The sequence below is a fragment of the Melanerpes formicivorus genome, unplaced genomic scaffold, assembly GCF_026170545.1.
Source record: "Melanerpes formicivorus ecotype bairdi unplaced genomic scaffold, bMelFor1.0.p_v2 SCAF_22, whole genome shotgun sequence".
Taxonomy (NCBI): domain Eukaryota; kingdom Metazoa; phylum Chordata; class Aves; order Piciformes; family Picidae; genus Melanerpes; species Melanerpes formicivorus.
This window is the reverse complement of record NW_027142374.1, coordinates 4,669,921-4,696,432: the sequence shown is the minus strand read 5'-3', so window position 1 is coordinate 4,696,432 and position 26,512 is coordinate 4,669,921. Positions and strand designations below refer to the sequence as shown.

General features: G+C 49.6%; 1 protein-coding gene across 1 annotated transcript in view; it reads right to left on the bottom strand.

Moving 5' to 3' along the window:
- Window positions 1–8,469: 8,469 nt before the first annotated feature.
- Window positions 8,470–26,512, bottom strand: part of LOC137447926 (BTB/POZ domain-containing protein KCTD12-like) — a 43,512-nt gene continuing 25,469 nt past the window's right edge. The window contains exons 3-5 of the mRNA XM_068151932.1: window positions 25,391–25,447; window positions 21,483–21,605; window positions 8,470–9,362 (exon numbers count right to left, since the gene is read on the bottom strand). Coding sequence (XP_068008033.1) covers window positions 8,857–9,362; window positions 21,483–21,605; window positions 25,391–25,447 — 686 coding nt within the window. The 3' untranslated portion in view covers window positions 8,470–8,856. The remainder of the gene's footprint in view (window positions 9,363–21,482; window positions 21,606–25,390; window positions 25,448–26,512) is intronic.

Below are 26,512 nucleotides of genomic sequence, written 5' to 3'. Positions count from 1 at the left end.
GCAGGCTGCTCAGAGCCCCACCAAGCCTGACCTTGAATATCTTCATGGCTGGGGGAGACATGCTCCTCAGGAGAATCTCAGCAGGAGACATTCTTCTCAGAAGAAAAGTTGAGCTGATGCTCCAAGGCTGAGCACCACCCTCCACATTGCACCAGTGCACTACACCCTGGCAGTGCTCGCTCTGGAGGGGAATGGGGAGAGTGGAGATGAGCCAGAATAAGAGATGAGGATGAAACCCTCTGTAGAACCAGATAAAAGCATTGGCCTTGGCCTGGTGAGGAGAGTCCCGGGAGATCAAAGCTGTTTATCTCTAACGAGGGAGCGTGGAAAAGACATTAAACAAAGAGCTTAATTCCTCCACAGCCTCCGGGCTGTAACCAATGGGGGTTAGCTACAGCCCATAATAAGCTTTCCTTCGATAGGCAAAGTCCTGTTGGGTTTTCTGGGTGCTAATATAAGAGGCAACTCAGTGATTTAGTCTTTTCCAAGCAGATGATGAGATCTCTCTTTCCTCCCTACTTAGGAGTCCCGTCCCTCATTCCTGAGGCTGCCCCAGTTCCTGGTGGGGCTGCCCCAGTTCCTGGTGGGACCCCATCCTCTTTAATATCTTCATTGGTGATCTGGATGAGGGGATTGAGTCTGTACTCTGCACTGGTTATTCCACACCTTGAGTCCTGTGTCCAGTTCTGGGCCCCTCAGTTTAAAAAGGACATTGAGGCTCCTGAACGTGTCCAGAGAAGGGCAACGAGATTGGGAAGAGGTCTGGAGCACAGCCCTGTGAGGAGAGGCTGAAGGAGCTGGGGTTGTTTAGCCTGGAGAAGAGGAGGCTCAGGGGAGACCTTCTTGCTCTCTACAACTACCTGAAGGGAGGTTGGTCTCTTCTCTCAAGCAAGCAGCACCAGAACAAGAGGACACAGTCTCAAGCTGCACCAGGGGAAGTTTAGGCTGGAGGTGAGGAGAAAGTTCTTCCCAGAGAGAGTTGTTAGCCATTGGAATGTGCTGCCCAGGGAGGTGGTGGAGTCACCATCCCTGGAGGTGTTCAAGAGGGGACTGGATGTGGCACTTGGTGCCATGGTCTAGTCATGAGGTCTGTGGTGATAGGTTGAACTCGATGATCTTTGAGGTCTCTTCCAACCTTGGTGATTCTGTGACACTGTGATCCACATCTTTTGAACACCTCCAGGGATGCTGACTGCACACTACTTCTGGCCCCTTTTCACCCACTTTGCCCAAGATCCCCACTGAGCTCTTCCTTTCTTGCAGCAGTCCTCTTGAAGACCCTCTGTTCCAGCTTAAGGGCCTCTTTGCCTGCCTGGGCCACCTACCAGCAGGTCAAATCTGGGCTTTTCCTTTGACTCCAAAATTCTTCCCTGATTTATAGTTTCTGGAAAGTTCCTGGGTCATGATTTTAATCTCCCAGCACTTGGATAAATCAAATTAATTGCAGAAGAGGAAAGAACAACAACAAACCACAAAAAAAAAAGATACCCCAAGCCACCCAGTTTATTTGACATAACTCAGGCTGCACCATCCCCCTTGGTGGAACATCAGGATCATTACATCAATTAAATCACTGCAGCTCCTCTCCTTGCTGCTTGCACAGCAAAGGGGTTTGAGCAGATTCTCTGGGCTTTTGAAACACAACCAAACAGTTTCAGGCTTCCTGACTCCTAAATGTTTCAGTCAGCTCCACTTTCCAACGTGCCTGCTGTGGCTGGGGCTCAGGCAGCCCTTCTGAGGGACACGACCCACGGCGGGGAGGTGCTTGGGTACCTTTGGGATGGAAAGTTGTTGTCATGAGCAGAGAATCACAGAATTGTTTGGGCTGGAAAAGACCTTTAAGATCATGGAGTCCAGCCACCAACCCAACACCACTATGGCCACTAAACCATGTCCCAGAGTGCCAGGTCCACATGTTTCTTGAGCACCTCTAAGGACAATGACTCCACCATCTCCCTGGGCAGCCTGTTCTGGTAGAGTCCCTCATGTGTTTGCAACCATGTTTGCCCATCAACATTCCTTGGCTGTGCTGGACAGCTTGGTTCATTATCTCCACCTCTGTGGGCCATGCATGCCATTGACTGCAACCTTGGTGTGTATGAGGCTTACTGGGAAGCCTGGGAAGATGCCCACCTGCTGTGAAAGAGGTGCAGCTGAGGGAACTGGAGTTTAGTCTGGACAAGAGGAGGCTGAGGGGAGACCTTCTGGCTCTCTACAACTCCCTGAAAGGAGGTTGGAGCTAGGTGGGAGTTGGTCTTTTCTCCCAAGGAACAAGGGACAGGACAAGAGGAAATGGTTTCAAGTTGCCCCAGGGGAAGTTTAGGTTGGACATGAGGAACAATTTTTTGCCCTTGAGGGTTGTCAGGGACTGGCTCAGGCTGCCAGGGCAGCGCTGGAGTCCATATCCCTGGAGGGGTTTCAAAGCCATGGAGATGTGGTGCTGAGGGCCATGGTTTAGTGGTGCCCTGGCAGTGCTGGGGTAAGGGTTGGACTTGATGAGCTTAAAGGTCTCTTCCAACCTAAATGACTCTATTATTCCATAATTCTATGCATTTCAGAGACAGCCTGGAACACTTCTGCATCACTTTTGCAAAGCCAAGTGGTTCACTGCACCATTCTCTGAAGGACATTTCCAAGACTGCTGTGCTAAAATGAACCTAATGCTCCTGCAGCTGGATTCCCTTCTCACATCTGGAGGGGCTGCCTTGCGCTATGCCATACTGTGAGGTGGGAGATGCCCCCATCTCTGGAACCAATCCAGGTCAGGTTGTTTGGGGCTCTGAGCAACCTGCTGTAGTTGCAGATGTCTCTGCTGACTGCAGGGGGTTGGACTGGACGATCTTTAAAGATCTGTTCCCACCCAGAACACTCCATGATGCTATGCAGGATTTTTGATGGCCACCTTTACAAGCAGAGGTCTCTACACAGGGTGCTTCTGGAAGGCTGCTTGAGCCTGATTCCTGCCTTTTGCATCCATGGGTGTGCCTTTGTCTCGCCTCCCTGGATCTGCTTCCAGCTTTCCTGCTGGTTTAAAATACAAATATAATCCATCTCCAATCCTCCCCTCCAGCCATTAAGCGCTCCTCTGAGCAAGGCTATTATCTCTGCTTGGCTGCTGGAGGATTCAGAGCTGCTCCAGGCCTTAACTCCTGCCTGACTGTGTGGCAGGGTCGTCCCTCTAGCCCGGTTCTTGGGGATGCAGGAAGCTGGCACATCCCTGGTTTGCTGCCTTTCGACACAGCCAAAAGCTGCAAGACCTTGGAGATCTCTCCTGAACCCTCTTCCAGGCTTTGTCCCATTGCTGCCAGGAGCAGAGGAGCTGCACATCTGCTCACCTTGGAGCAGCAAGGAGGTTTTGTCCCTGCATGGCCAAGAGGGGAGATGTAGACTGGAGGTTAGGAAGAAATTCTTTAGGGTGGGGAGACACTGGAGCAGGTTGCCCAGGGAGGCTGTGGATACCCCCTGCCTGGAGGTGTTCAAGGCCAGGTAGGATGAGGCCTTGAGCAGCCTGGGCTGGTGGAAGGTGTCCCTGCTGATGGCAGGGGGGTTGGAACTGGATGATCCTGAAGGTCCCTTCCAACCCAACCCATTCTATGAATAAGACAGAGGCAAAAAAGTTAGCTCATCAGACAAGTCACAGCTCCAGCCATAAACTCAGGGGTGCTAAAGGGAGCAGAGGACCCAACCCATGAAGTGGGGTGGAGGGTGGCCCTAAAATAGAGCTCAAAGCTCAGATCTGCTCCTGTCCTTGTTCCCTGGGCTAAGGAGGAGAACCTTGATGTCTTCACCCTGTAAATGACAATAATCTGTGCCTCACAGCCTGTGTCCCATGTCCCCTTGCTCAGGAAGCTCTCTGGGACAGGTCTGTCCCCAGTGGTGCTGTGTGCAGAAGAGGCAACCACTTACCTCACTGTGGTGTGCCCATGGAAGATGTCAATTTCTTTAACCCCATGCCTGGCACCACTGCAGGTCAGGTTGTTTGGGGCTCTGAGCAGCCTGCTGTAGTTGCAGGTGTCCCTGCTGGCTGCAGGGGGGTTGGACTAAATGCCCTTTAAAGGTCCCTTTTAACCCAAACCATTCAAGATTCCACTATTCTATGATTCCAAGATTGCAGCTCAGCATCAGTGGCAGGAGACCAGAGCTACTGGAGCATTTTGGACCAGCTTTGAGTGCATGGAAGGTGCCAGAGCAAACCAGCTGAGACCATGCCTGCTGGGCCTTCTGCCTGCTTGGAATGCTAAAGCTTCTCCAGCTTTCCTGGAGGGATGTGAGTCACAGAATCATAGAATCTCTAAGGTTGGAAAAGACCTCCAAGATCATCAAGGGGTTTGGACTAGATGGTCCTGAAGGTCCCTTCCAGTCCAAACCACCCAGTCCAACTGTTGAGCCAACACCACCATGGCCAGCAAACTGCTTCCCAATGTCTGAGGGGGGAGGTTTCCTCCCAAGAGCATCCCATCCTGCCTCAAGGGAGAGGCCACCAAGATGCTGATTGCTTCCTTGGGTGGACAATTCCTGATCATTAGTATTTGGGCCACACTCTCCAAGTTTTAAATTATTCTGTCTCAACTGGCTGATGGCATTTGTTGCTTGTCATGCAATGTTCCTGGTAATTAATTGGTATTTAATTAATTAAGGGATAATGGCATTCAATTAAGGGACGCTTGTGGAATGCTGTCACTGGGTAATTAATGGCTTCCTGCTGCTCAAGCAAAGCTGAGGCATTTGTGGGGAATAAATAGAGAGGAGAAGCTGAGATGTTTATTCCCTTGGCAGGAGATGTTGTGTTCCAGCAAGCCCTGATCTCCCTGCACTGCCACCAAGATAGGCAGAGCCTTCATAGCTGCAGGTAAGGAGCATTCTGTGACCTTGCAGCAGTTGGGCAGCCTCCCAGCTGACAGCAAACTTAATGTGCAGGCACTGGCAAGGAGGAGAACTGCTCCAAGAGTGAGCACCTGATGTTTCCAGTATCACACAGTGGGTCAACAGCAGAAACAAGAGCTGATTTCCAGGCCCTGTGGCCATGGCTCTGATCAGGGTGAGTCAGGTTCTGCCCCTGGCATGTGTACACTTGAGATTGCTCTCACTGATGTCAAGGACCAAAGTGTCTTGGAGAAAATGGACCTTGTGTCCTATCAACTGTGCAGGAGAACACAGGGGAAAAACAGATGAAATTCCTGGGACATGAAGATAAAATGAAAGCAAATTCTCTAAACCAAACAGAGCAGAGCATGGTTTTGAATAAAAAAGGGACAAATGTTGAAGGATAAACAGGAATGAGTCACTTGAAATAAAGCCAGGGAGTCCTCAGCACAGCAGGGACATGGACCTGCTGGAGCAGGGCCAGAGGAGGCCACAGCAATGATGGGAGGGCTGGAAGCCCGCTGCTGTGAGGTCAGGCTGAGAGCGTTGGGGTTGTTCAGCCTGGAGAAGAGAAGGCTCCAGGGAAACCTTCTGGGCTTAAAAGGAGACAAGAAGAAAGCCAAGGACAGACATTGCCCTGTTGTAACAGGACAAGGAGTGATAGTTTGAACCAAAAGAGGGAGATATGGACTAGAGAGAAGGAAGATAATCTTCACTGACTGTGGTAAGACTGTTTGCCCAGAGAGGTGGGAGATGCATTACCCCTGGCACCACTGCAGGTCAGGTTGTTTGGGACTCCGAGCAACCTGCTGTAGTTGCAGATGTCCCTGCTGACTGCATGACCTTTAAAGGTCCCCTCCCACCCAAACCATCCCATGATCCTGTCAGTCCAGCCAAACTGCCAGCACTAACCATTTCTTTGTGGTTCTGAGCATGTCAGGAGCATGCACATCTCTGAGGACATGCGTGACCAGCCCAGCATGGGTGAGATGTACCTGGAGCAGTTGATCTCTCAAAGCTCCTCAGCACTGTGCTGCAGAGCGCTGCTTTTTCCTGGTGTAGGTGTATGGGATGGGCAGAGTTTCCTGAGACCTTTGGGTTGGAAGGCAATGTGGCAATGTAAACTCTAATTACAGCTCCAGTAAGCTCCAGTTTCTAATTAACTGCAGATTAAGTTAAAAATAGAATTGGTTATATAAAATATATCTTGAGAGCCCCAGCCTACCTGGTTACACAATGCCCAGGACAATCGTCTCTAGATAGGGCAGAAAGTGCTCCCACCATGATTCTGGCTGAACAAAATGGTTGGGAAACAGCTCCTTCTCCTGCTGCCACCCACTCTTCACCCCCACCTTGCTACCCAGTCACCACTAGCAAGCTTGGAGGACCCCAAATGTCTTTAAACCTCAAGGGAAATCCCACTAGGGGCTGAGGACATAGTTGTTCTCTTCCAGTGGTCCAAGCAGTGCTGGTGGATCTTCACTGATGTTCTTCATGGCTGCTGTTGCCCCACAGCCTGAAGGACCACTCCATGACTCCTGTCCAAAAGTCATTGGTGCTGGGCAAAGCTCGGTTCAAGAGCAGGTAGTTTATCTGGTGTGTGTCTGCAGAACTGGCTGGCTCCCAGATGGGCAAAGTCTCGTGCTGCTTGGTGTTCACACCCAGAGCAGTGACCCACTGTAGGGGCCATAGGAGCTCTAGGAGTGATGCAGAAGGATATCCAAGAGTTTCTTCCAGGAAAAAAAAAAAGCCTCCTCTTCCTTCTCAAAAGCCAGTCAGCTCCTGCCACCAAGAGACTACTTTTAGGGCAGGGTTGGAACTTCTAGATGATGAAAGCATGTTGGAGAGCCTGGCTGGAGCATGTCTTTAGGTGGGATGAAGCTGAGAGCCCCAAGGCACAAGTCTTGGGGAAATTAGACTGAGACAGAGCTGCCAGATCAGCTGCAGAGACATTTGGCAGCTGCTTTTGGCACCAGCGCTGCCTTCTGCAGCTCTTTCTACTGAAGTGCCTCCAGTGAAGTCAGGGACAGGCTCCAGATCTGATGGCCTCTGCCTCAGCCCTCTCCCGTGACACTTTTGCTCTTAGAAGCTCCATGCCTGTCTTTCTTCTGGGAATTGAAAGTCCTGTGCAGGGGATGACGTGGTTCCTGCCCCTTTGTGGAGCCTTTAGCTGGCTTCCAGCTCTGCCCTGGTGTTATCTGCTTATCTTGCACTGCTCCAGCTCTCCACGGTCTTGTAAACACTTCCCTAGGCTGGCTGCATGTAAAAGGAAGAAGAATGTGGACACGGTCTCCTCGCCCTCCCCCCAGGAGGCCAAGCAATTCCTCACTCCTGGCACAGCCTCACCATGGCCACAGGGTTTTGCTTTTCCTTTGTTTTCATTTCATCTGAAGGAAGATCATCTGCCATCTGAGGAGCTGCTTGGAGGTCACAGCCAGAGCATGAGGTGGCTCCTCTGAGTTATGCAGAGGGTTCCCTAAGTCATCCCCAAGAGCTGCAGCCAGGAATTAGGGGTGAGGGAAGTTGCTGCCTGCAGAGCAATGGATATCTTTGACTTGTTGAAGGACAAGGGGTTGGTAGGATGCAGAATGTGGAGGGACTATCTCATGGGGCTCCCATGTGGTCACAGCTTGGGTCAGCCAAGGTCTATACTCTGCTACTCACTTTCTTTGCACCCCCAGGACCTTGAAACCCACCATTTCTGCTTGCTGGGACTAAGCTGCCATTGACTGTCACAGCCCCAGCTAGATCTTTGCCATTATCCAGCAGTGCATCCCCCAGCTGGTCCATCCAGCACCTCTATTGTGAAGTTGCCCATGAAACTCCCCAGAAATCTCTGGGACCATTTGTATCCTGACCCACTGTGCTTCCAGCAGGAATCAGGGAGCTTGAAGCCTCCTCTGAGAGCAAAGTTCGTCACTCAGAGGCTTCTTCAAGTTGCTTAAAGGCTTTGTGACCTTCCTCACCTTGATGGTGTGGTCTGGAACCAAAGTCACCCTCTGATCCCCTTCTCTGGTCTCGACCCACAGATGCACACCCAGAGGATCACCCAATCCTATGGAGGATGAGCTGTTCCTCTTCCCTCCTGCCTGGAACAGGTGGTCCAGGGAGCTTGCAGATATTCAAGCCAGGCTGGATGAGGCCTTGAGCAACCTGGTCCAGAGGAGGGTGTCCCTGCCCGTGGTGGGAGGGGAATTTGAGGTCTTTTCTAAGCCAAACCGTTCTATGACCCTATGATTTCCTTTCTCATTTCAAGGTGGAGCTCCTTGGTCATTAGGGGTGGCATTGGCCAGCTGGGCCATGGCTTCTTGGGGCAGCACCCTCCTCCCTCTCACCAGCTCCTTTCTGGCTGGAGGCCCAAACACAAGGTTGGGCAATGTTCAAGTGTTTGTGTAAGAAAAAGAACATCTCTGCAACACATCATGACCTCCTGGAAAGAAGGCTTTGCTGAACCCAGCTGTTGACATTAGAGAGGGGGAAGTTTTGGCAAGAAGACAGATGAGTCACCTCCACAGCTCCCATTAATTTCAGCAAAACTTAAACGTCCAAAGCGCTTGGACACGTTGGAGCAGCTAAGCTCAAACATCTGTTCCAAAGAGATGAGCAGACTGGAATTCATTTTCCACACCAACTATGTTTTATTGTTTGAAACCCCAGGAAAATTCGGTCTCATACACGTGGGAACTTCTGCTGGATGGTAGCTCTGGCCTTAAACGTTCCCCCCCAGGACCTCCTTCCTTTTTCTGTGCCCTTCCACTTATGTTTATACCACTTAGGATATGATGCCCCCTCCTGATGGCCATGGTAAGGAGCTTTCTGCTCTGGGTACAGGCTTGCCACCCTTTTCACCTCTGGATGGGCTTAATGAGCAACCTACACTCCTCACTTTGGGAGTGTGGACAGCCTCTGCCACCTGCTACCCGAGGGACGCTGGTGGAGATGCTCCATGTGTGGGAGGACCTCCTCCCCCGGGATGAAGGACAAAACCTCCCCTCACAGCTGGTATTTCTTCAGCAGCTCGCTCTGCCACTGCCTCTTTTTGTTGGGGAAGACCAGGGGGATCTTGATCCTGCGGAAGTCCTCGATGCACTTGCCCAGCTCGGACTCCAGCGCCCTCCTCTCCTCGCTCACGGCCGGTGCCGCTAGGGCAGGGCTGACCCCCACCCCGTTCTCCTTCACCGCAGCCTGGTCGCTGTTCCGCCTCTGCCCCGCCTGCTTCACCTCCTCCAGCCTCTTCAGGGACTTGGAGAAGTCCAAGGTGCTGGGGCGGGGTGGACACTCCTCAGGGGCTGCTGGCCACGGCAAGGAGTCGGTGGAGCTGGGATCCTTCGCCTCGGACTGGGAGTCTCTGCCGGGGGTGAGCTCATCGGTGGCTGGAGCTGGGCTGGGCTCCTCGTGGCTGTTGGCATTGGAGGTGGCAAAGTCATCTTCACTGCTGGGGTCGGCTGGGTCTTGAGCTGTCTCCTGTTTTTTCTCTGGCTCCTCTGGGTCGCTGTGGGCTGGGGAAGGAAAGCAGAGAGGTGAGTGAGGAGCAGGAGCTTGCACAGCACCTGGTGACATGCTGCACCTTGGCTTGGTTGAACATGGGGCAATGACACCCCTTGTGGGGTGCCCAGTTGGGCAGGCAAAGCTGAGCCACCATGGTGGTGAGCTCAAGCCTTGGGTTCTTGGATTGGCTGAGTCCTGGGGCCACCCCTGGGTGGGTTTGGGTGTTGCTGGGGAAGGTTTTGGGCTTCCTGTGGTCTGTGGTTTGGTCTGAGGTGATGCTGAGGGATGATGAAAGCAGGAACAGCCCAAACCACACATCTAAGGAGGCCTTACATGGAAGGAGAAATAACATGGCCTTCTGCAGACCTTGGGAAGGGCTTGGACATGCTGGTGTTTGTTAACAGCAGTGGGAGACCAGCAGTGACTCTGCATGGGGACAGCTGCTCCATTTCCATTACCAGCTGGAGGGGAAAACCAGTTAGGGGGAAAAGTCAATAGAAATGACAAAGGAAACATTCAGCAGAGGACCTCCTGCTGCACTCCTCACCTCTGCCAACAGCAGCCTATGAATTTACAGCTGAACCCTGGGCAGTGTTTGCTAATACCCACGTCTGGCATGGGTGAGAAGGTGAGAGAGGTCTTCACCCATCTCAGCAGAGCTTCCATAGGATCACAGAACTGTCGAGACTGGAAGAGGCCTTTGAGATCATGAGGTCCAACTGCTCACCTAGAGCTCACAATCCCACCATTACTGCTAAGCTACTGCCACTAAACCAAATCCCTCAGCAACCCCTTTCCCACGCATCCCTCTTCATCCCTGATGCTGGCACACCATCACCTCTGGTGCTATCTCACCAAGGATGACCACCACATTGCTCTCAGGAGGAGGCACCCAGAGGATGCAGAAGAAGCTGGAGATGGGCTCCTGGAACTCTGGAGGTGGCCATGGGCATGGGACAAGCTTGGTGGTGGGACTGAGGAGGTGTCCTCAGGTGGCTGAGGGATCTGAGAACATGGAGAGTTCAAGTTTAAGCCCACTGAGGGCCAGACCCTGCTCCATAGCTGGCAGAGACAGCCTCAAAATGTTGGTTTAGCAGAGATTTGGGTTGAAAGTTGGAGGTTTTGGGCGTGTTTTGTTTCTGGGTGGATTTTGTGGTGTGGTTTGGGTTACTGTTTTGTTTTGTTTAGTTTACCCCTTCAAGTTCCTGTTTTTCTAAACATCTCTGGCAGGAACATGGAACCTTCCTGCTCTTTGAAGGCTTGGGGACAGGGCTGTGGGGGTTGTTTCTTGCTATTGTTCACATTTACGTGGCTGGGCTGCCGGTCAGATCAAACACAGGGAGGCTTTCTTCCCCTCCCAACAACAACATTTGTGTTTCTCGGCACTGGTGTCAGCCTGGCAGCAGTTTCCATGCTTTCCTCTCAAAGCCCTTTAAAAACAACCCCCCCTCAGTGGGGCCTCCCATGTGCTGCTCTCCAGATTGTCGCTTGTAGAACCCTCATCTGCCTTTTGTTTCCAACCCTCCACCTGTGCATTGACCTTGGCATGACAAATGTTGTGGCCATCACAGCAGAAGTGGACCACAACCAGGTTTAGAGGTTTATTGCCACAAGGAGGTGAATTGCCCCCACTCTTTGCATAGAATCACAGAGTGTTAGGGGTTGGAAGGGACCTGGTTGAATCCAACCTCACTGCCAAAGAAGGATCCCCCAGGGCAGGCTGCACAGGAATGAATCCAGGTGGGTTTTGAAAGTCTCCAGAGAAGGAGTCATGGAATTGTTTGGGTTGAAGGGACCTTTCAAGGTCATCCAGCCCAACCTGGCTGCAGTCAGCAGAGACATCTGCAACTAGAGCAGGTTGCTCAGAGCCCCAGACAAGCTGACCTGGAATGGTTCTCCTCCTCATGCTATAGTTTTCCATGTAGGACTTCATAGGATGGAGCACACAAGGTTCATCAGATACTATTAGTAGTTCACATTTAGGCAGTCCTCACCAGATGTGCTCCAATCTTTGCTGTTAACATGGGAGAGGCCATCCTGGTGAGCCCCCCCTTGCATCTCCTGGGGGAGTTTCCCCTGTCACTTTTCTCTCTTGATTTATTCTTCTCCATTCCTTTGCCCTTAAGGCACTTTTCACTCTCAGAGCTGATGGATACCCTCAGGGCTGGCTCCATGGACAGGATTCCATGGGAGAGGTCTGCAGGAGGGAGCTGAAACAGGCAGCACCCCGGGGCAGCTTCAGGATGGACCCATCTGTCCTGGTCTGAGCCAGAGCAGAGCTGATTTTAGCCAGGATGTGACTTCCCAGCTCAGGCTGTGCTCAGTGAGGCACTTTCTGAAGCTCAGGGCAGGTTTGCACAGCCAGGGGCTGCTTCTAGCAGGGACAAGCTGAGGAGTAGAACTCCTGCCAAGGGCTGGGCTGCAGTAAGGCTCTGCCTTGGCCTTGCTCATGGGCACAAGGGCACTGCCACATCTTGGGTGATAGGTTGGACTCGATGATCTCAAAGGTCTCTGCAGTATTCAGTGTTCAGTATTCCTACCAACCTGGTTAATTTCTATTCTATTCTATTCTATTCTATTCTATTCTATTCTATTCTATTCTATTCTATTCTATTCTATTCTATTCTATTCTATTCTATTCTATTCTATTCTATTCTATGGCAGAAAGGCAGAGGTGGCACAAGTAGACAGAACAGGTGACCCTCAACTGCTCAACAAGGGACTGCCTCCCATGGAGGGCATCTTCAGGAAGCAGCTGAGGGATCACCAGGGTCGAGCTGCTTCTTCCCTGGCCAGTGTCCCAGGAGGACTCTGCCCCTTCTGCCTTCCATCCTGATCCCTGTGTTCCTGAATCCAGTTCCAGAATCTGGTTCCCATCTGCTGCTGAGTCAAGTCTGGGACTTGCCCAGTGCCTGTCCCCAGCGTCAGTGGTGCCAATAGAGACATCATTGCCATCAGAGGTTGGGTTCTGTGTTGGTTTGGGTCTTTCTGTCTCTGTTTCATGGGATTGGTCTTCTTTCCATCCCAGTTGGTTTAGTTTCTTTCCTAGTCCATCGGTCTGTCTTCCTTCTTCCCATTGGGAAGCAGAGGGGTTCATGGAGAGCCTCTGACATTGGGTGGCCAGCCCTGCCCTGCCCCTTGAAGCCACCAAACCCTCCTGTGGAAATCCACTGCCCCACTTCTCAAAACCAAAAAAGCTTTGTACAACAAGCAAAGGCTTCTCTCCAAGATCTGCCCATCCCTGCACTGCTGGCAGATCTGGAAGCCCACCTGCAGGCAGAGATGAACAGCAGGGTGGAAAACTATTTCTCCTTTCAATGCCTCGCCCCGCCCTTTGTCCCCTCAGAGAGGCAGAAAATGTCAGGGTGGATTTTCTTGATTTTCTTTCTGCTTGAAAAGTTTTTGTAAGGAGAGTTGGGTGTTTGCTTGTGGGGGTTTTTATTTTCCCCCTCTTCTTCCTCCTTTTTAGTTTATTTGATATTTTATTTATCATAGTATCACAGTATCATTCAGGGTTGGAAGGGACCACAAGGATCATCTAGTTCCAACTCCCCTGCCATGGGCAGGGACACCCCACACTAGACCAGGCTGGCCAGAGCCTCATCCAGCCTGCTCTTAAACACCCCCAGGGACGGTGCCTCGACCACCTCCCTGGACAACCCATTCCAGGGCTTCACCACTCTCATGGTGAAGAACTTCCTCACATCTATCCCGAATCTCCCCACCTCCAGCTTCATTCCATTCCCCCTAGTCCTATCACTACCTGAGATCCTGAGAAGTCCTTCCCCAGCCTTCCTGTAGGCCCCCTTCAGATACTGGAAGGCAACAATTAGGTCACCTTGGAGCCTTCTCTTCTGCAGACTGAACAGCCCCAACTCCTTCAGTCTGTCCTCATAGGAGAGGTGCTCCAGCCCTCTGATCATCCTCGTGGCCCTTCTCTGGACACCTTCCAGCACCTCCACATCCCTCTTGTAATAGGGGCTCCAGAACTGGACACAGTACTCCAGGTGGGGTCTCACCAGGGCTGAGTAGAGGGGGAGGATCACCTCCCTCGACCTGCTAGCCACACTTCTCCTGATGCAGCCCAGGATCTGATTGGCTTTGCAGGCTGCAAGTGCACACTGAGAGCTCCTGTTGAGCCTCTTGTCCACCAGCACCCCCAAGTCTCTCTCCTCAGGGCTGCTTTCCAGCCAGTCACTGCCCAGCCTGGATTTGTGCCTGGGATTGCCTCGACCCAGATGCAGGACCCTGCACTTGCTCTTATTGAACTTCATGAGGTTGGCTTGTGCCCACCTCTCCAGCCTGTCAAGGTCCTTCTGGATGGCCTCCCTTCCCTCCAGCCTGTCTGCTGCACCACACAGCTTGGTGTCATCAGCAAACTTGCTGAGGGTGCACTCAATGCCACTGTCCATGGCACCCACAAAGATGTTGAACAAGCCTGGTCCCAGGACTGATCCCTGAGGGACTCCACTTGTCACTGGCCTCCACTGGGACATGGAGCCATTGACAGCCACTCTTTGGGTGCGGCCATCAAGCCAGTTCCTTATCCATCTAGTGGTCACCCATCACACCCATGTGTCACCACATCTGTTTGATTTATTTTAAATTGTATTCATTTAATGTAAAGTTAATGTCATTCCATTCAGGTTTCTTTTATTTCTTTTAGTTGAATTTAATTTACTTTCATTTGGGGTTATTTTATTTATTGTTAACTTTATATACTTTAATTTAATTTAATTTAATGTCTTTAACTTAGGTTTGGTTTTTTAATGTATATTAATTTATTTTTATTTAATTTACTTTAATTTATTTTAATTTTATTTAATTTAATTTTGGTTAATTTTATTTTCATTTCATTTCATTTAGTTTCATTTGATTTTCTCGATTTTTAACTGTATTTCATTCTCATTTCATTTTGGGTTGGTCTATTTCATTTATTTTTATTTCTTTTCATTTCATTTCATTTTGGTTTATTTCATTTAATTTAGTTTAGTTTCATTTTATTTTCTTGATTTTTAACTTTATTTAATTTTCATTTCATTTCATTTCATTTAGGTTTGGTCTTTCTAATTTATTTTTATTTCTTTTAATTTAATTTAATTTTGGTTTCTTTTATTTCTTTTAATTTAATTTAATTTAATTTAATTTAATTTAATTTAATTTAATTTAATTTATTTTAACTTTATTTATTTAATTTTAATTTCATTTAATTTTGTTTTTTTCTTTTCTTTTAATTTAATTTAATTTAATTTAATTTAATTTAATTTAATTTTCTTGATTTTTTTTAACTTTATTTCATTTTCATTTCATTTCATTTATGTTTGTTTTTTTATTTTTATTTATTTTCATTTCATTGCATTTTGGTTTATTTTATTTTATTTTATTTTCTTGATTTTTAACTTTATTTCATTTTAATTTCATTTAGGTTTGTTTTTCTGAGTTTATTTTTATTTCTTTTCATTTCATTGCATTTTCGTTTATTTTATTTCTTTTATTTAAATTTCATTTCATTTAGTTTGATTTTATTTTCTTGATTTTTACCTTTATTTATTTCATTTTCATTTCATTTCATTTTGGTTTGGTCTTTTTAATTTATTTTTATTTCTTTTAATTTAATTTCATTTTGGTTTATTTTATTTCTTTTAATTGAATTGAATTTCATTTTCGTGGTTTTTACCTTTATTTCATTTTCACTTCATTTCATTTTGGTTTATTTTCTTTATGTCATTTCAATTTAATTTAATTTAGTTTGATTTTATTTTCTTGATTTTTACCTTTATTTCATTTTCATTTCATTTCCTATAGGTTTGGGGTTTTTTATTTAGTTATATTTAATTTCATTTTGGTTTATTTTATTTTATTTAAATTTAATTTCATTTAGTTTGATTTTATTTTCTTGATTTTTACCTTTATTTATTTCATTTTCACTTCATTTCATTTAGGTTTATTTTCTTTATTTCATTTAAATTGAATTTCATTTAATTTGCTTTTAATTTCTTGATTTTTACCTTTATTTCATTTTCATTTCATTTCCTTTAGGTTTGGTGGTTTTTATTTAGTTATATTTCATTTCATTTTGGTTTATTTTCTTTATTTCATTTCAATTAAATGTCCTTTCATTTAGTTTTATTTTCTTTTCTTGATTTTTAACTTTATTTCATTTTCATTTCATTTAGGTTTGGGGGTTTTAAAGTTTATTTTTATTTATTTGAATTTAATGCTGGTCTTTAAATTTATTTTTACTTATTTTAATCTACTTTAATTTTGGTTTGGGGTATTTTATTTTATTGGATGATTTTATTTTTGTCTTCCCACCCCCCCCCCCCTTTCTTTTCATGATTTTGGCCTTTGCTGGAGCAGCTCCAGCTGTGGAACAAGGAGAGGAGGAGAGCAGAGCATCACCCATCGCTGAGCAGAAACCTTGAAGGCTGGATTTGCTCTGGCAAATCTCTTTGGGAAGCTAACAGGGATGTATCTTTGCCCCAAATTCCTTGAGTGATGGAATAAAGTCTCTGAGTGCTTATGGCTGCTTTTAATCATCTTATCTGTGCTCCTCACCACCCTGCTCCTGCCAGGGGGAGCATAAGCTGATGCACCCAAATTCCTGCGAGGAGCCTATGGCTTAGCTGGAGACTGACTTCCAAATCTCTACTTCTCTAACATCTTAGCTCCTGGGCCATCCAATGACTGCAGGTTTCTTGGTGCAGCACTTTTTCCTTCCCCCCCCCCCCCACCCCCCCAAGCTTTCAACACTTTTTACATCACATTATTCTCATCTGAGGTACACACAAGGGAAACTGCTTGTTAAGGTCACCAGGCTGAGAGCAAACCCAGGTCTGCTGCTTCCTGCATGCTCTCCATACCAGACCACGCTGATTTCCTTTGCGTGGCTGCCACCTCCACGCTCCTGCAGTCTTTGTTTGCCCTTGCTATGTTCTCATCCCATCTGTGTCTACCTGAGATGCATGGTAGGCTGCCCAGATTGAGGGGAGCCTCACAGCAGTGTAGACCCACTCTAAAAAAATCTCTTTCCAGAATATAGGTTTGCTCAGGCAGTAGTGCTTTGCTTTGAAACCACCAAGCAGATCTTCAGGCCACTGGTGCCTCTCCAGTGACCTGTGTCAGTGCACAGCTTGGTCCAGAGCTTCTCCAGGTACCAGCAGTGTAATTCTGCTAGTTTAGGTTGGACATCAGGAGAAATGTCTTCACTGAAAGGGTTGTCCAGGCCTGGCCCAGGGTGCCCAGGGCAGTGCTGGAGTCTCCATCCCTGGAGGGGTTTCAAAGCTGTGGAATTGTGGTGCTGAGGGACATGGTTTAGTGGTGCCCTGGTAGTGCTGGGTTAAGGGTTGGACTTGACGACTTTAAAGGTCTCTTCCAGCCTGAATGATTCTATTTAGGTATGAGGAGGGAGTTTAGGCCATCTCCAGGTAGCCAAGGAACTCTGCATCAAGGAGCTAATGAGCCTTAATGACTTGTCCTTGGAAGTACTCATTAAATGTCCATAACAATTTCCTTTGTTCCGTCCCATTCACCAAGGACACTTTCTCTCGTCCTGTTCTGGCTGCTTTTCACACTAACATCTGTGGGAAGGATCTTGCACTCACTGAGGAATGCAGACCTCAGCAGGTTTGCATTTCCTCCCAGTACGGTGCTGAGACAAAGGACTCCTCCTGGCCAAGCATCCTGGCCCAGCATCACAGCCCAGCAGCCCACCTGCAGGAGCTTTCCAAACAGCAAAGGGCTGGAGAGGACCCAAAAGAAATGTGGATTTGCAGAAGAAAAGTCAGCTCCGTGCTGGAATTTGCAGGATCCAGCATCAGACACATCAAGGAGTGGATGTTCATCTTGGCTGCTCTGTGTTGGCCACCAGTAGATATCCCACAGCTGGTAGAAGGTGCTGAGGTCTAGGGATCTGTGCTTAGCTCTGTCATAGAATGGTGTGGATTGGAAGGGACCTCCAAAGGTCATCTAGTCCAACCCCTTCTGCAGTAAGCAGGAGCATCCATAACTAGATCAGGCTGCCCAGAGCCTGGTCAAGCCTCACCTTGAATATCTCCAGGGAAGGGGCTTCAAACACCTCCCTGGGCTACCTGTTCCAGTGACCCACCACCCTCATAGGAAAGAACTTGTTCCCAACATCCAATTTAAATCTGCTCTTCTCTAGCTTGAAGTCCTTGTCCTATCCCCACAGACCTTCGTAAACAGGCTCTCTCCAGCCTTCTTGTAGCCCTCTTCAGGTACCCTTCAGGCTGCTATTAGGTCTCCCTGGAGCCTCTGCTTCTCCAGGCTGAACAACCCCAGCTCCCTCAGCCTGTCCTCACAGCAGAGATGCTCCAACCCCCTGTCCTTTTTGTGGCCCTCCTCCATCAGGTCCATGTACTTCCTACATTGAGACCACAGTCCTCCTGCCAGCAGTTAGGAGGTTGGGCTGTGCTATGAAGCTGAGGGTATTTTCTTTCTGTCTGTTTGTGGCTTAGGGAGCATGGAGATCACACTGGCTCAGGTCTGACCTGGACCAACCCTGCCACTGAAAGCCCTGGACTGCCAGGCACTTTGGGCCATGGTTTAGTGGCCCTGGTGGTGTAAGGTTGATGTCTGGACTCAATGATCTCAGTGGTCTTTTCCAAGTGAAACAATTCTCTGTTTCTAGATCTTCCAGGGTATTTTCATGCCATTGATCTTCTCTGCAGCTTTGGACAAAGAACTTGATTTTCCTTTGGGCTATTTTTACCTGACAGGATGCATTGGGTTGGAAGAGACCCTGGAAGGGAAGCTTGTCATCTCACATTCGTGTCTCTTCTCAGTGAGAGCTTCTGTGGGGCCTGCCTCTGCCTGGCAATATGTGGTGTAGATAGAGTAGGCTGAGGAGGGGATCTCATTAGTGCTGATCAATACTTCAAGGGTAGATATGAGGAGGATGGGCCCAGGCTTGTTTCAGTGGTGCCCAGTGACAGGACAAGGCACAAGGGGCACAAACTCGAGCGTAGGAAGTTCCATCTAAACACGAGGAGGAACTTTAATTTAAGGATGGTGGAGCCCTGGAGCAGGCTGCTCAGAGAGGTTGTGGAGTCTCCTTCTCTGGAGAGCTTCCAAACCCACCTGGATGTGTTCCTGTGTGACCTTCTCTAGGTGAACCTGCCTTGCTAGGGGGGTTGGACTGGATGAACTCCAGAGGTCCCTTCCAACCCCTACCAAACTGTGATGCTGTGAGGGTCCTAAGACATCTCACTGCTCTTGGGTGCTCAGTTCCTCTGAGCTGGGAGATCTGTTCTGTAGGCTGATTTTTCTCATCCTATTTAATAGGGTTTTTTTTTAGACTTTGCTGCTTCTGTGACGCTTTTCTCAGCTTCAGAGCATCAATTAAGGGGCAGAAGTGGCACTTCCGAGGCAGCCCCATGGTGCTGATGGGAGCCCTGCTGAGTGCAATTAACGGGCATGAGCTGGTGCTTTGAGGGGGGAGCACACACTGTCCCAACCCCTTGCTGCTCTTCTGGAGAGCATTTCATTATTCCAGAGTGTCTGAGTCCCTATCTCCATGGGGAAGAACTCACTGTGTGCCAGGAGCTCAGGCTTAGGCTTGCATTGTTTGGTTTGCTTCCCCGTGTTAGGGCTTCCAGATGAAGTGGGATGATGAGAAATGTTTGACTCTGAGGGTGGAGAGAGGCTGGGCCAGGCTACCCAGAGAGGTGGGAGCTGACCCATGCCTGGAACCATTGTAGGTCAGGTTATTTGTGGCTCTGAGCAACCTGCTCTGGTTGCAGACGTCCCTGCTGGCTGCAGGGGGTTGGACTGGATGAGCTTTAAAGGTCCCTCTCAACCTAAAGCATTCTGTGATTCTGTCAGAAAGTCCTAACACAAGCAGGAGAAGAGCAGCAGTTCACTTCTGGGGGATCTTCAGCTCAGAGTCCTTTGGCCTCAAAGATCATTTTCCCTTCCCCATCACTGGCTCTAGTGACCCAAATTTCCCCCAAACAGAAAAGGAAACTCTTCTCTCTGCAAAGAAAATCCTTCTCTGAGCCTGTAGCAGGCACCCAAGGAGAGAGCTGTCAATCAGAGAGAGAGCCTCCCCATGGGGAGAAGCTGAACTTTGTGCATCTCAGATTATTTCTGTTTATAAAATCATGGAATTATGGAATGGTTTGGGTGGGAAGAGACTTTTAAAGGTAATCCAGTCCAACCCCCCTGCATCTGCAACCAGAGCAGGTTGCTCAGAGCCCCAACCAAGCTGACCTGCAGTGGTGCCAGCCATGAGGCATCTCCCACCTCTCTGGGCAGCCTGGGCTAGGCTCTCACCACCCTCACAGTAAGGCACTTGTTTAGTTTGTATATGTGTGTGCCTGGAGAAGGGGCTCAGGGACTTAAACACTTCCCTTCAAAGTTTTTCTTGCCCTAAAAGTGTGTTCAAAACCCAGGTTTGCTCTTCATCAAGGACATTTCTCATCAACTCTTACTTGAGAGCCTGGGGACTGCCCTGGGAGGTGGTGGAGTCACCACCCCTGGAGGTGCTCAGGAAATGTGTGGACATGGCCCTTGGGGCCAGGGTTTAATGGCCATGGTGGTGCTGGGCTGATGGTTGGACTGGATGATCTCAGAGGGCTTCTCCAAGTGAAACAGTTCTGTGATGCTGTGCTGCAAAGCAGCTCATTGACCTCCATCCATTCAGGTATTGCTCAAGTCAAACTGAGCCCAAACAACTGGTGCCTGCTCTCCTAGTTATCTCTAATTTCCCTTATTTCATCAAAGAAGGTCAAGATCTGGCACAGATAGAGTGTCTTGGGCCCTCTCTGCCCTCAGCAGTCCTCTGCATTCCCAAGAGGCTCAGTCACAGTGGCTGTGCCAGCAAAGGCTGCTGCTAAATCTGTGGTGTTGGGGACGGATTAACTGCTATGGCAACCCCAGCAGGACCTGGACAGACAAACAACCTTTGATTTGCAAGTGCCCTGCTCAGACTTGAGGCCCTCTCTGTACCCTGTGGAGCAATATGTAGATGTTTATCAGCACAGATGATGCTTTTGCTTTGCAGAGGCTAAAAAATGTCTCTTGAATGGTATTTATCCAGCTGGAGAGCACTGGGAGCTTCATGTGCCACTGTGCCAAAGCAGCTCATCCATGCTGAACTGGCTCTTCAGGGAAGCCTGGGTCCCTTGGGAGAAGGGTGGTTGGACTCAGTCTTAGAGGTCTTCTCCAACCAATATGATTCTAAGGGACCAAGCTCAGCAGGAAGCTCCAGCTAGGCTGGTTAGCTGGGATGTGCAGGTGCAGAGAGTGGCTTGAGCCCAAAACTCACTGCATGGGTGGCAGGAAAGCTGGCTTGGCTCTCCCTCACTGCTGGTTTTCATGACCACTTCTGCTGCTGCAACATCTCAGCAAGAGCCTCTTGAGAGCCCCAGCCCTGCAGCCTTAAAACATAGAATCCAGATTTCTCTCTGTCATTCAGGATGTCAGGAGGAGGCAAGGTGGGTTCAGGGGAGATCTCTCTCTACAACTCCCTGGAAGGAGGTTGGAGCCAGGTGGATGTTGGGCTCTTCTCCCAAGGAACGAGTGACAGGACAAGAGGAAAAAGCTTCAAGTTGCCCAAGGGGAGGTTTAGTTTGGACATGAGGAACAATTCCTTCCCCTTAAGGGCTGTCAAGGGCTGGCCCAGGCTGCCCAGGGCAGTGCTGGAGTCCCCATCCCTGGAGAGGTTTCAAAGCTATGGAGATGTGCTGCTGAGGGCCACGGTTTAGTGATGCCCTGGCAGTGCTGGGGTAAGGGTTGGATTTGATGATCTTAAAGTTCTCCTCCAACCTAAACAATTCCCTGACTCTGTGATGCTTTGCTGGGCCAGGACTTGGCAGGATTGCTTCATCTGCTCCTGCTTTTGGAGTGCAACAACTCCAGCTTTATGGCAGGGAGGGGAATTCTAACACATTGTGGCTTGGCAAAGCAGAACCTTCTCAGACATGAGAGGTCACATTCCGGGGACGCTGCAGAGCCAGGCCCTCAGCTGGCACTGAAGCCAGCAGAGCCATGCTGGCTTCCATCAGCAACACATCTGGCCCAGGGTAGAGGTTTTCATACCACATGAAGCAAAAGCAGTGCAAGATGAGTTTGTCCAGGCACTGAGGACAGCAAACTTGGGGGTTTCCCACCTGGAGGTGCTTCTGTCATGTCTGTCTTGAGATCCAGGATGGGCTCAGAAGAAGATGTGGGCTTTTTGGGGCTGTTCTCCATTTCTGAAGGCTGGGGGATAGGCAGGTTTAGCCAGGAGTTACCTGCAAATGAAGACCCAGAGAAGAAAATCTTAGAAGGCAAGTGAGTGTGAGAGGAGGTGGTGTGTGGTGGCCACTCCCCACAGCTGGTTGCCCGCAGAGCCTAAAGCATCTCCCTGAGCACCCTGCTGGGTACCAGGGGTAGGGGAGTGATCTGGGCAGCATCTGCTTTCCCAGTTCCTCCCAGAGCCCTTCTTAGGGTGGTATTTCAGCTTTGGGCAGTGCCTGTAGCCACCTCCCACAGTCTCCCACCATGTGTTGCCTTTCTTTGAAGCTCTTCTTGTGCCTCTTTCCTAAACCTCTGCATCTCTGGCTTTCAAGGTACTGCTTCATTTGCACTGGATCTGCAAACACCAGGCAGTACCAAAGAGTTTCTCCTAAGCCTTGTGCTCCAGCCCTTCCACCTATCTCCCTCCTGACATTTCTGTGCAGACACTTCAATCTGCCGCATGGCACAGACATAGCTTTGGACCTAAGTGTAGCTCCTGCCCCATAAAAGGGGTTGTCCTTTCCATGGCTGAGCCTCAGAGCTCAATCAACCTCTTGGCATGCAGTGTGATAAAACCAGCAGTGCATCCAGATGTGCTCCACCTCACCATGGGAAGCAAAGGGAGTAACTAGGTGCCCCAGGCTCTGAAAGATCAATGGATGATGGCTTGTGGTTGCCAGAAGGACATCAGGATCCTGCCTTGCGTGCAGCCTGGCCGTGCTGAACCTCCACCATCCAGGACTCCTGGGCCAGATTAGGATGTTGCCTCCAGGAGAGGGCAGCAGAATCCCAACCTGCTCCATACCGGTTGCCACCATCACTAATTGTGGTTTCTGACTCTTTTCTGAACTGCAAGCATGGCCTTCTACTCCCCATAGCAGTAACCTTCACACACAGGCTCTGGGAAAATCCTTGTCGTCACCACCTGTCAGGGGGTCTACAAAGGGTTCTCATTAATGTCCCAAAGGAGTTATTTTTGCCTCTCCCCTCCCCCCCCAGTTGGGCAGAGGAACTGTCTGCAGTCCCAAAGTGAGATGTGAAGGAGCAGGAGGAGGAGGTCTGAGCCAAATTCAATGCCACAGGACCTTGGCAAACCACTTTGGGACCTGCATGGGATAGACAAGGCAGACCTCAGCCAGCAGCAGTGGCAATCTCAAGTTGTTCCAGGGGAGGTTTAGGTTGGACATGAAGAACAATTTCTTCCTGGAATTGGCTGCCCAGGGCAGTGGTGGAGTTTTTATTCCTGGAGGGGTTTCAAAGACATGGATATGTGATGCTGAGGGACATGGTTTGGTGGTGACCTGGCAGTGCTGGGTTAAGGCTTGGACTCAATGAGCTTTAAGGTCTCTCCCAACCATCACAATTCACTGATTCTCTGATGTCCTGTGTTGGCAGACCTGTCCCCTCTCTCCTGAGGTGACAGATGACCTCAGTCACAGGGATGAGGGGCCAGAAACTGTCACCTCCACATGGGACAAAGGAACATGGTTTTAAATTGAGGTCTTGGGACAAAAAGGAGGAGTTTTTGGTGGAGTAAGAACCACAACATTGACAATCACAGAACGGTTTGGCTTGGAAGGGACCTTCAAGATCATCTCGTTCCCATCCTCCTGCCATGGGCAGGGACACCTTCCAGTCACCCAGGCTGCTCAAGGCCTCATCCAACCTGGCCTTGAACACCTCCAAGGAGGGGGCATCCATGACCTCCCTGGGCAACCTGTTCCAGTGTCTCCCCACCCTCACTGTGAAGAATGTCTTCCTAATTTCCAGTCTGTCTCCCCTCTTCCAGCTCAAAGCCATTGCCCCTCATCCTGTCAATACCAATGACAGATGTCCTATCAATTCAGTTGCTGCTCCTAGCCCATAACAGTGGCTGAGTTTCCCCAGGTGCCTTCCAAACACCTGCCCATCATCCAGCAGATGTTTCAGCACATACCCTGGTGGAGTCACCATCCCTGGAGGTGCTCAAGAAACGTGTGGACAAGGCACTTTGGGACATGGTTTAATGGCCATGGTGGTCATTATGGTGGACTCAATGATCTTAGAGGTTTTTTCATAGAACTCTTTGGGTTGGAAAGCCCTCCAAGACCCTTGGGTCCAACCCTCACCCCACCACCACCGTGGCCGTGAGGCCATCTCCCAGAATGCATGTCCACACGCTTGTTGAGCACCTTCCAACCTTCCTGACTCGATTCCATGAATCAGCAGGGGCCAGGTCTGTGTGCTGCTGGCCCCAGAGGCCAGCAGGCAGCAGCTGCCAGCGAGTGGCTGCGCATTAAAGCTTTAAGAGCCAAGCTGTCGGCGCGGCGGCCCAGGGCGAGCTGTTCCCCTTATAGCTCCAGCCCTCACTAATGCTAATAGGATTGGGAGCAGCAGGAGGAGAAACAGCACCAGCTGAGGGGGTAGGGGAGGGGGGCTGTTCTCCCTGCAAGAAGCTGTGTACAGCTTGGGGCACCTATCAAGCACAGAATCATAGAACGGTCCGGGCTGGAAGGGACCTCCAAAGGTCATCCAGTCTGACCTCCCTGCAGTCAGCAGGCACATCCTCGACTAGATCAGGCTCCCTAGGGCTTCATTAAGCCTCACCTCAAGAATCTCTAGGGATGGGGCCTCATCAACCTCCCTGGGCAACCTGTTCCAATGTTTCACCACCCTCATAGTGAAGAACTTCCTCCTGATAACCAATCTAAATCTGCCCTTCTCTAGCTTGAGGCAGCTTGGTTGTTTCCCAGCACCTCTCCTTGTTTCTTGGGGTGGGGGGCTGGAGTGAATCACTCCTGATCTGCAAGGGGAGGGTGCTGGAGCCCTGAAGCAGGCTGCCCAGACAGCTGTGGGACTTCCTCCTCTGGAGAGATTCCAACCCCACCTGGACATTGTGATCCTGAGCAAGCTGCTGTGGGTGCCCCTGCGTGAGCAGGGGTGTTGAACTGGAGGATCTCCAGAGGTTCCTTTCAACCCTTCCACACTGGGATGCTGGGATTCTGTGCTCTGTGTCCTCTGCCAGAAAAACCATATCAGTCCCTGTTTTGTTTCTAATCACAGCTGAATTTCCATTTTTAAAAGGACTTTTCAGGATCAGAATCCTGGATTGAGACCAGACTGGCACAAAGACAGAGTCTCATCTCTTCTATGCAAAGGAAGATGTCAAAATCAAAACCTGTGCCAGTGTCACTTCTTGAATCCCAGAGTCCCAGTGTGCTGGGGGTTGGAAGGGATCTCTGGAGATCATCCAGTCCAACCCCCCTGCTCAAGCAGGGGCAGCCACAGCAGCTCGCCCAGGATCACAATGGCCAGCTGGCTTTGGAAGCTCTCCAGAGAAGGAGACTCCACAACCTCTCTGGGCATCCTGCTCCCGGGCTCCAAACCTCACACCAAATAAGTGTCTCCTTCTTTCAGGTGGAGCCTCCTGGGTTCCACTTTGCGTCCATTGCCCCTTGGCCTGTCCCTGGGCACCACTGAGAAGAGTCAGGCCTCAGCCTCTTGCCTCCCCCTCCACTCCCCCCAGGTCTTTTAACTCTGACTGAGCATTGAGAAGATCCCCTTTCAGGCTGCTCTTCTCCAGGCTAAACAGAATTCTTTTGGTTGGAAGAGACTTTTAAGTTGATGAAGTCTAACCACGAACCCAGCCCTGCCAGGTCCCCGCTAAACCATGTCCCTCAGCACCACATCTCCAACAGCTTTGAAACCACTCCAGGGATGGAGACTCCACCACTTCTGTGAAGAGCCCTGAACCCCCATCTTCACCCACACCCTCACCCATCCCAGGTGTACCCCAGGCCATCCCTTGCTTTGTTTTTACCTGCAATGCTGCAGTGCCTGGACAGCTGCCTGGAGAGTTGGCCTCGCACGACAGGACCTAGAAACAGAGGAGAAGGTGTGGGTCTGACTCTCTGCTAGCAGAAACCCAGGGGTTTTAGAAGGGAATCTTTCCAACATGTCCTGTAGATGCAGGGAGAAGGTAAGGAGTTTATCACAGAATTACTGAAACATTGAGGCTGGAAAAGGCCTCTGAGATCATCAAGTCCAACCTATGACCTAACACCACCACATCAGCTAAACCATGCCACCAAGTGCCACATCCAAGCTTTTCTTAAACACCTCCAGGGATGGTGACTCCACCACCTCCCTGGGCAGTCCATCCCAGTGCCTAATCAGCCTTTCTGTCAGGAAGTGCTTCCTAAAATCCAACCTAAACCTCCCCTGGCACAGCTTCATTCCATGCCCTCCTGCCCTGTCACAAGTTGCCTGGGAGAAGAGCCTGACCCCCACCTGACTGCAGCTTCCTTTTAAGTAGTCATAGGGAGTAGAGTAGAGTAGAGTAGAGTAGAGTAGAGTAGAGTAGAGTAGAGTAGAGTAGAGTAGAGTAGAGAAGAGAAGAGAAGAGAAGAGAAGAGAAGAGAAGAGAAGAGAAGAGAAGAGAAGAGAAGAGAAGAGAAGAGAAGAGAAGAGAAGAGAAGAGAAGAGAAGAGAAGAGAAGAGAAGAGAAGAGAAGAGAAGAGAAGAGAAGAGAAGAGACGAGACGAGACGAGACGAGACGAGACGAGGTTGGAAAAGACCTTTGAGATCATCGAGTCCAACCTATCACCCAACACCATCTAATCAACTAACCCATGGCACCAAGCACCCCATCCAATTTCTTCCTAAACACCTCCAGGGATGGTGACTCCACCACCTCCCTGGGCAGCACATTCCAGTGGCCAATCTCTCTTGCTGTGAGAGTCAGAAGGTTCCCTCTAAGTCTCCTCTTCTCCAGGCTGAACAACCCCAGCTCCCTCATACAACTTTTCCTCCATCCTGGACTGCCTTGATCAATGGAGAAATGATAACCACTTCAGTCTGTAATTAATCTGACCTGGTTTAGGTATCTGCCTCATGCTGCTATAAATTGCTTCCATTTCTCCACAGCTGATGGATCTCTTCC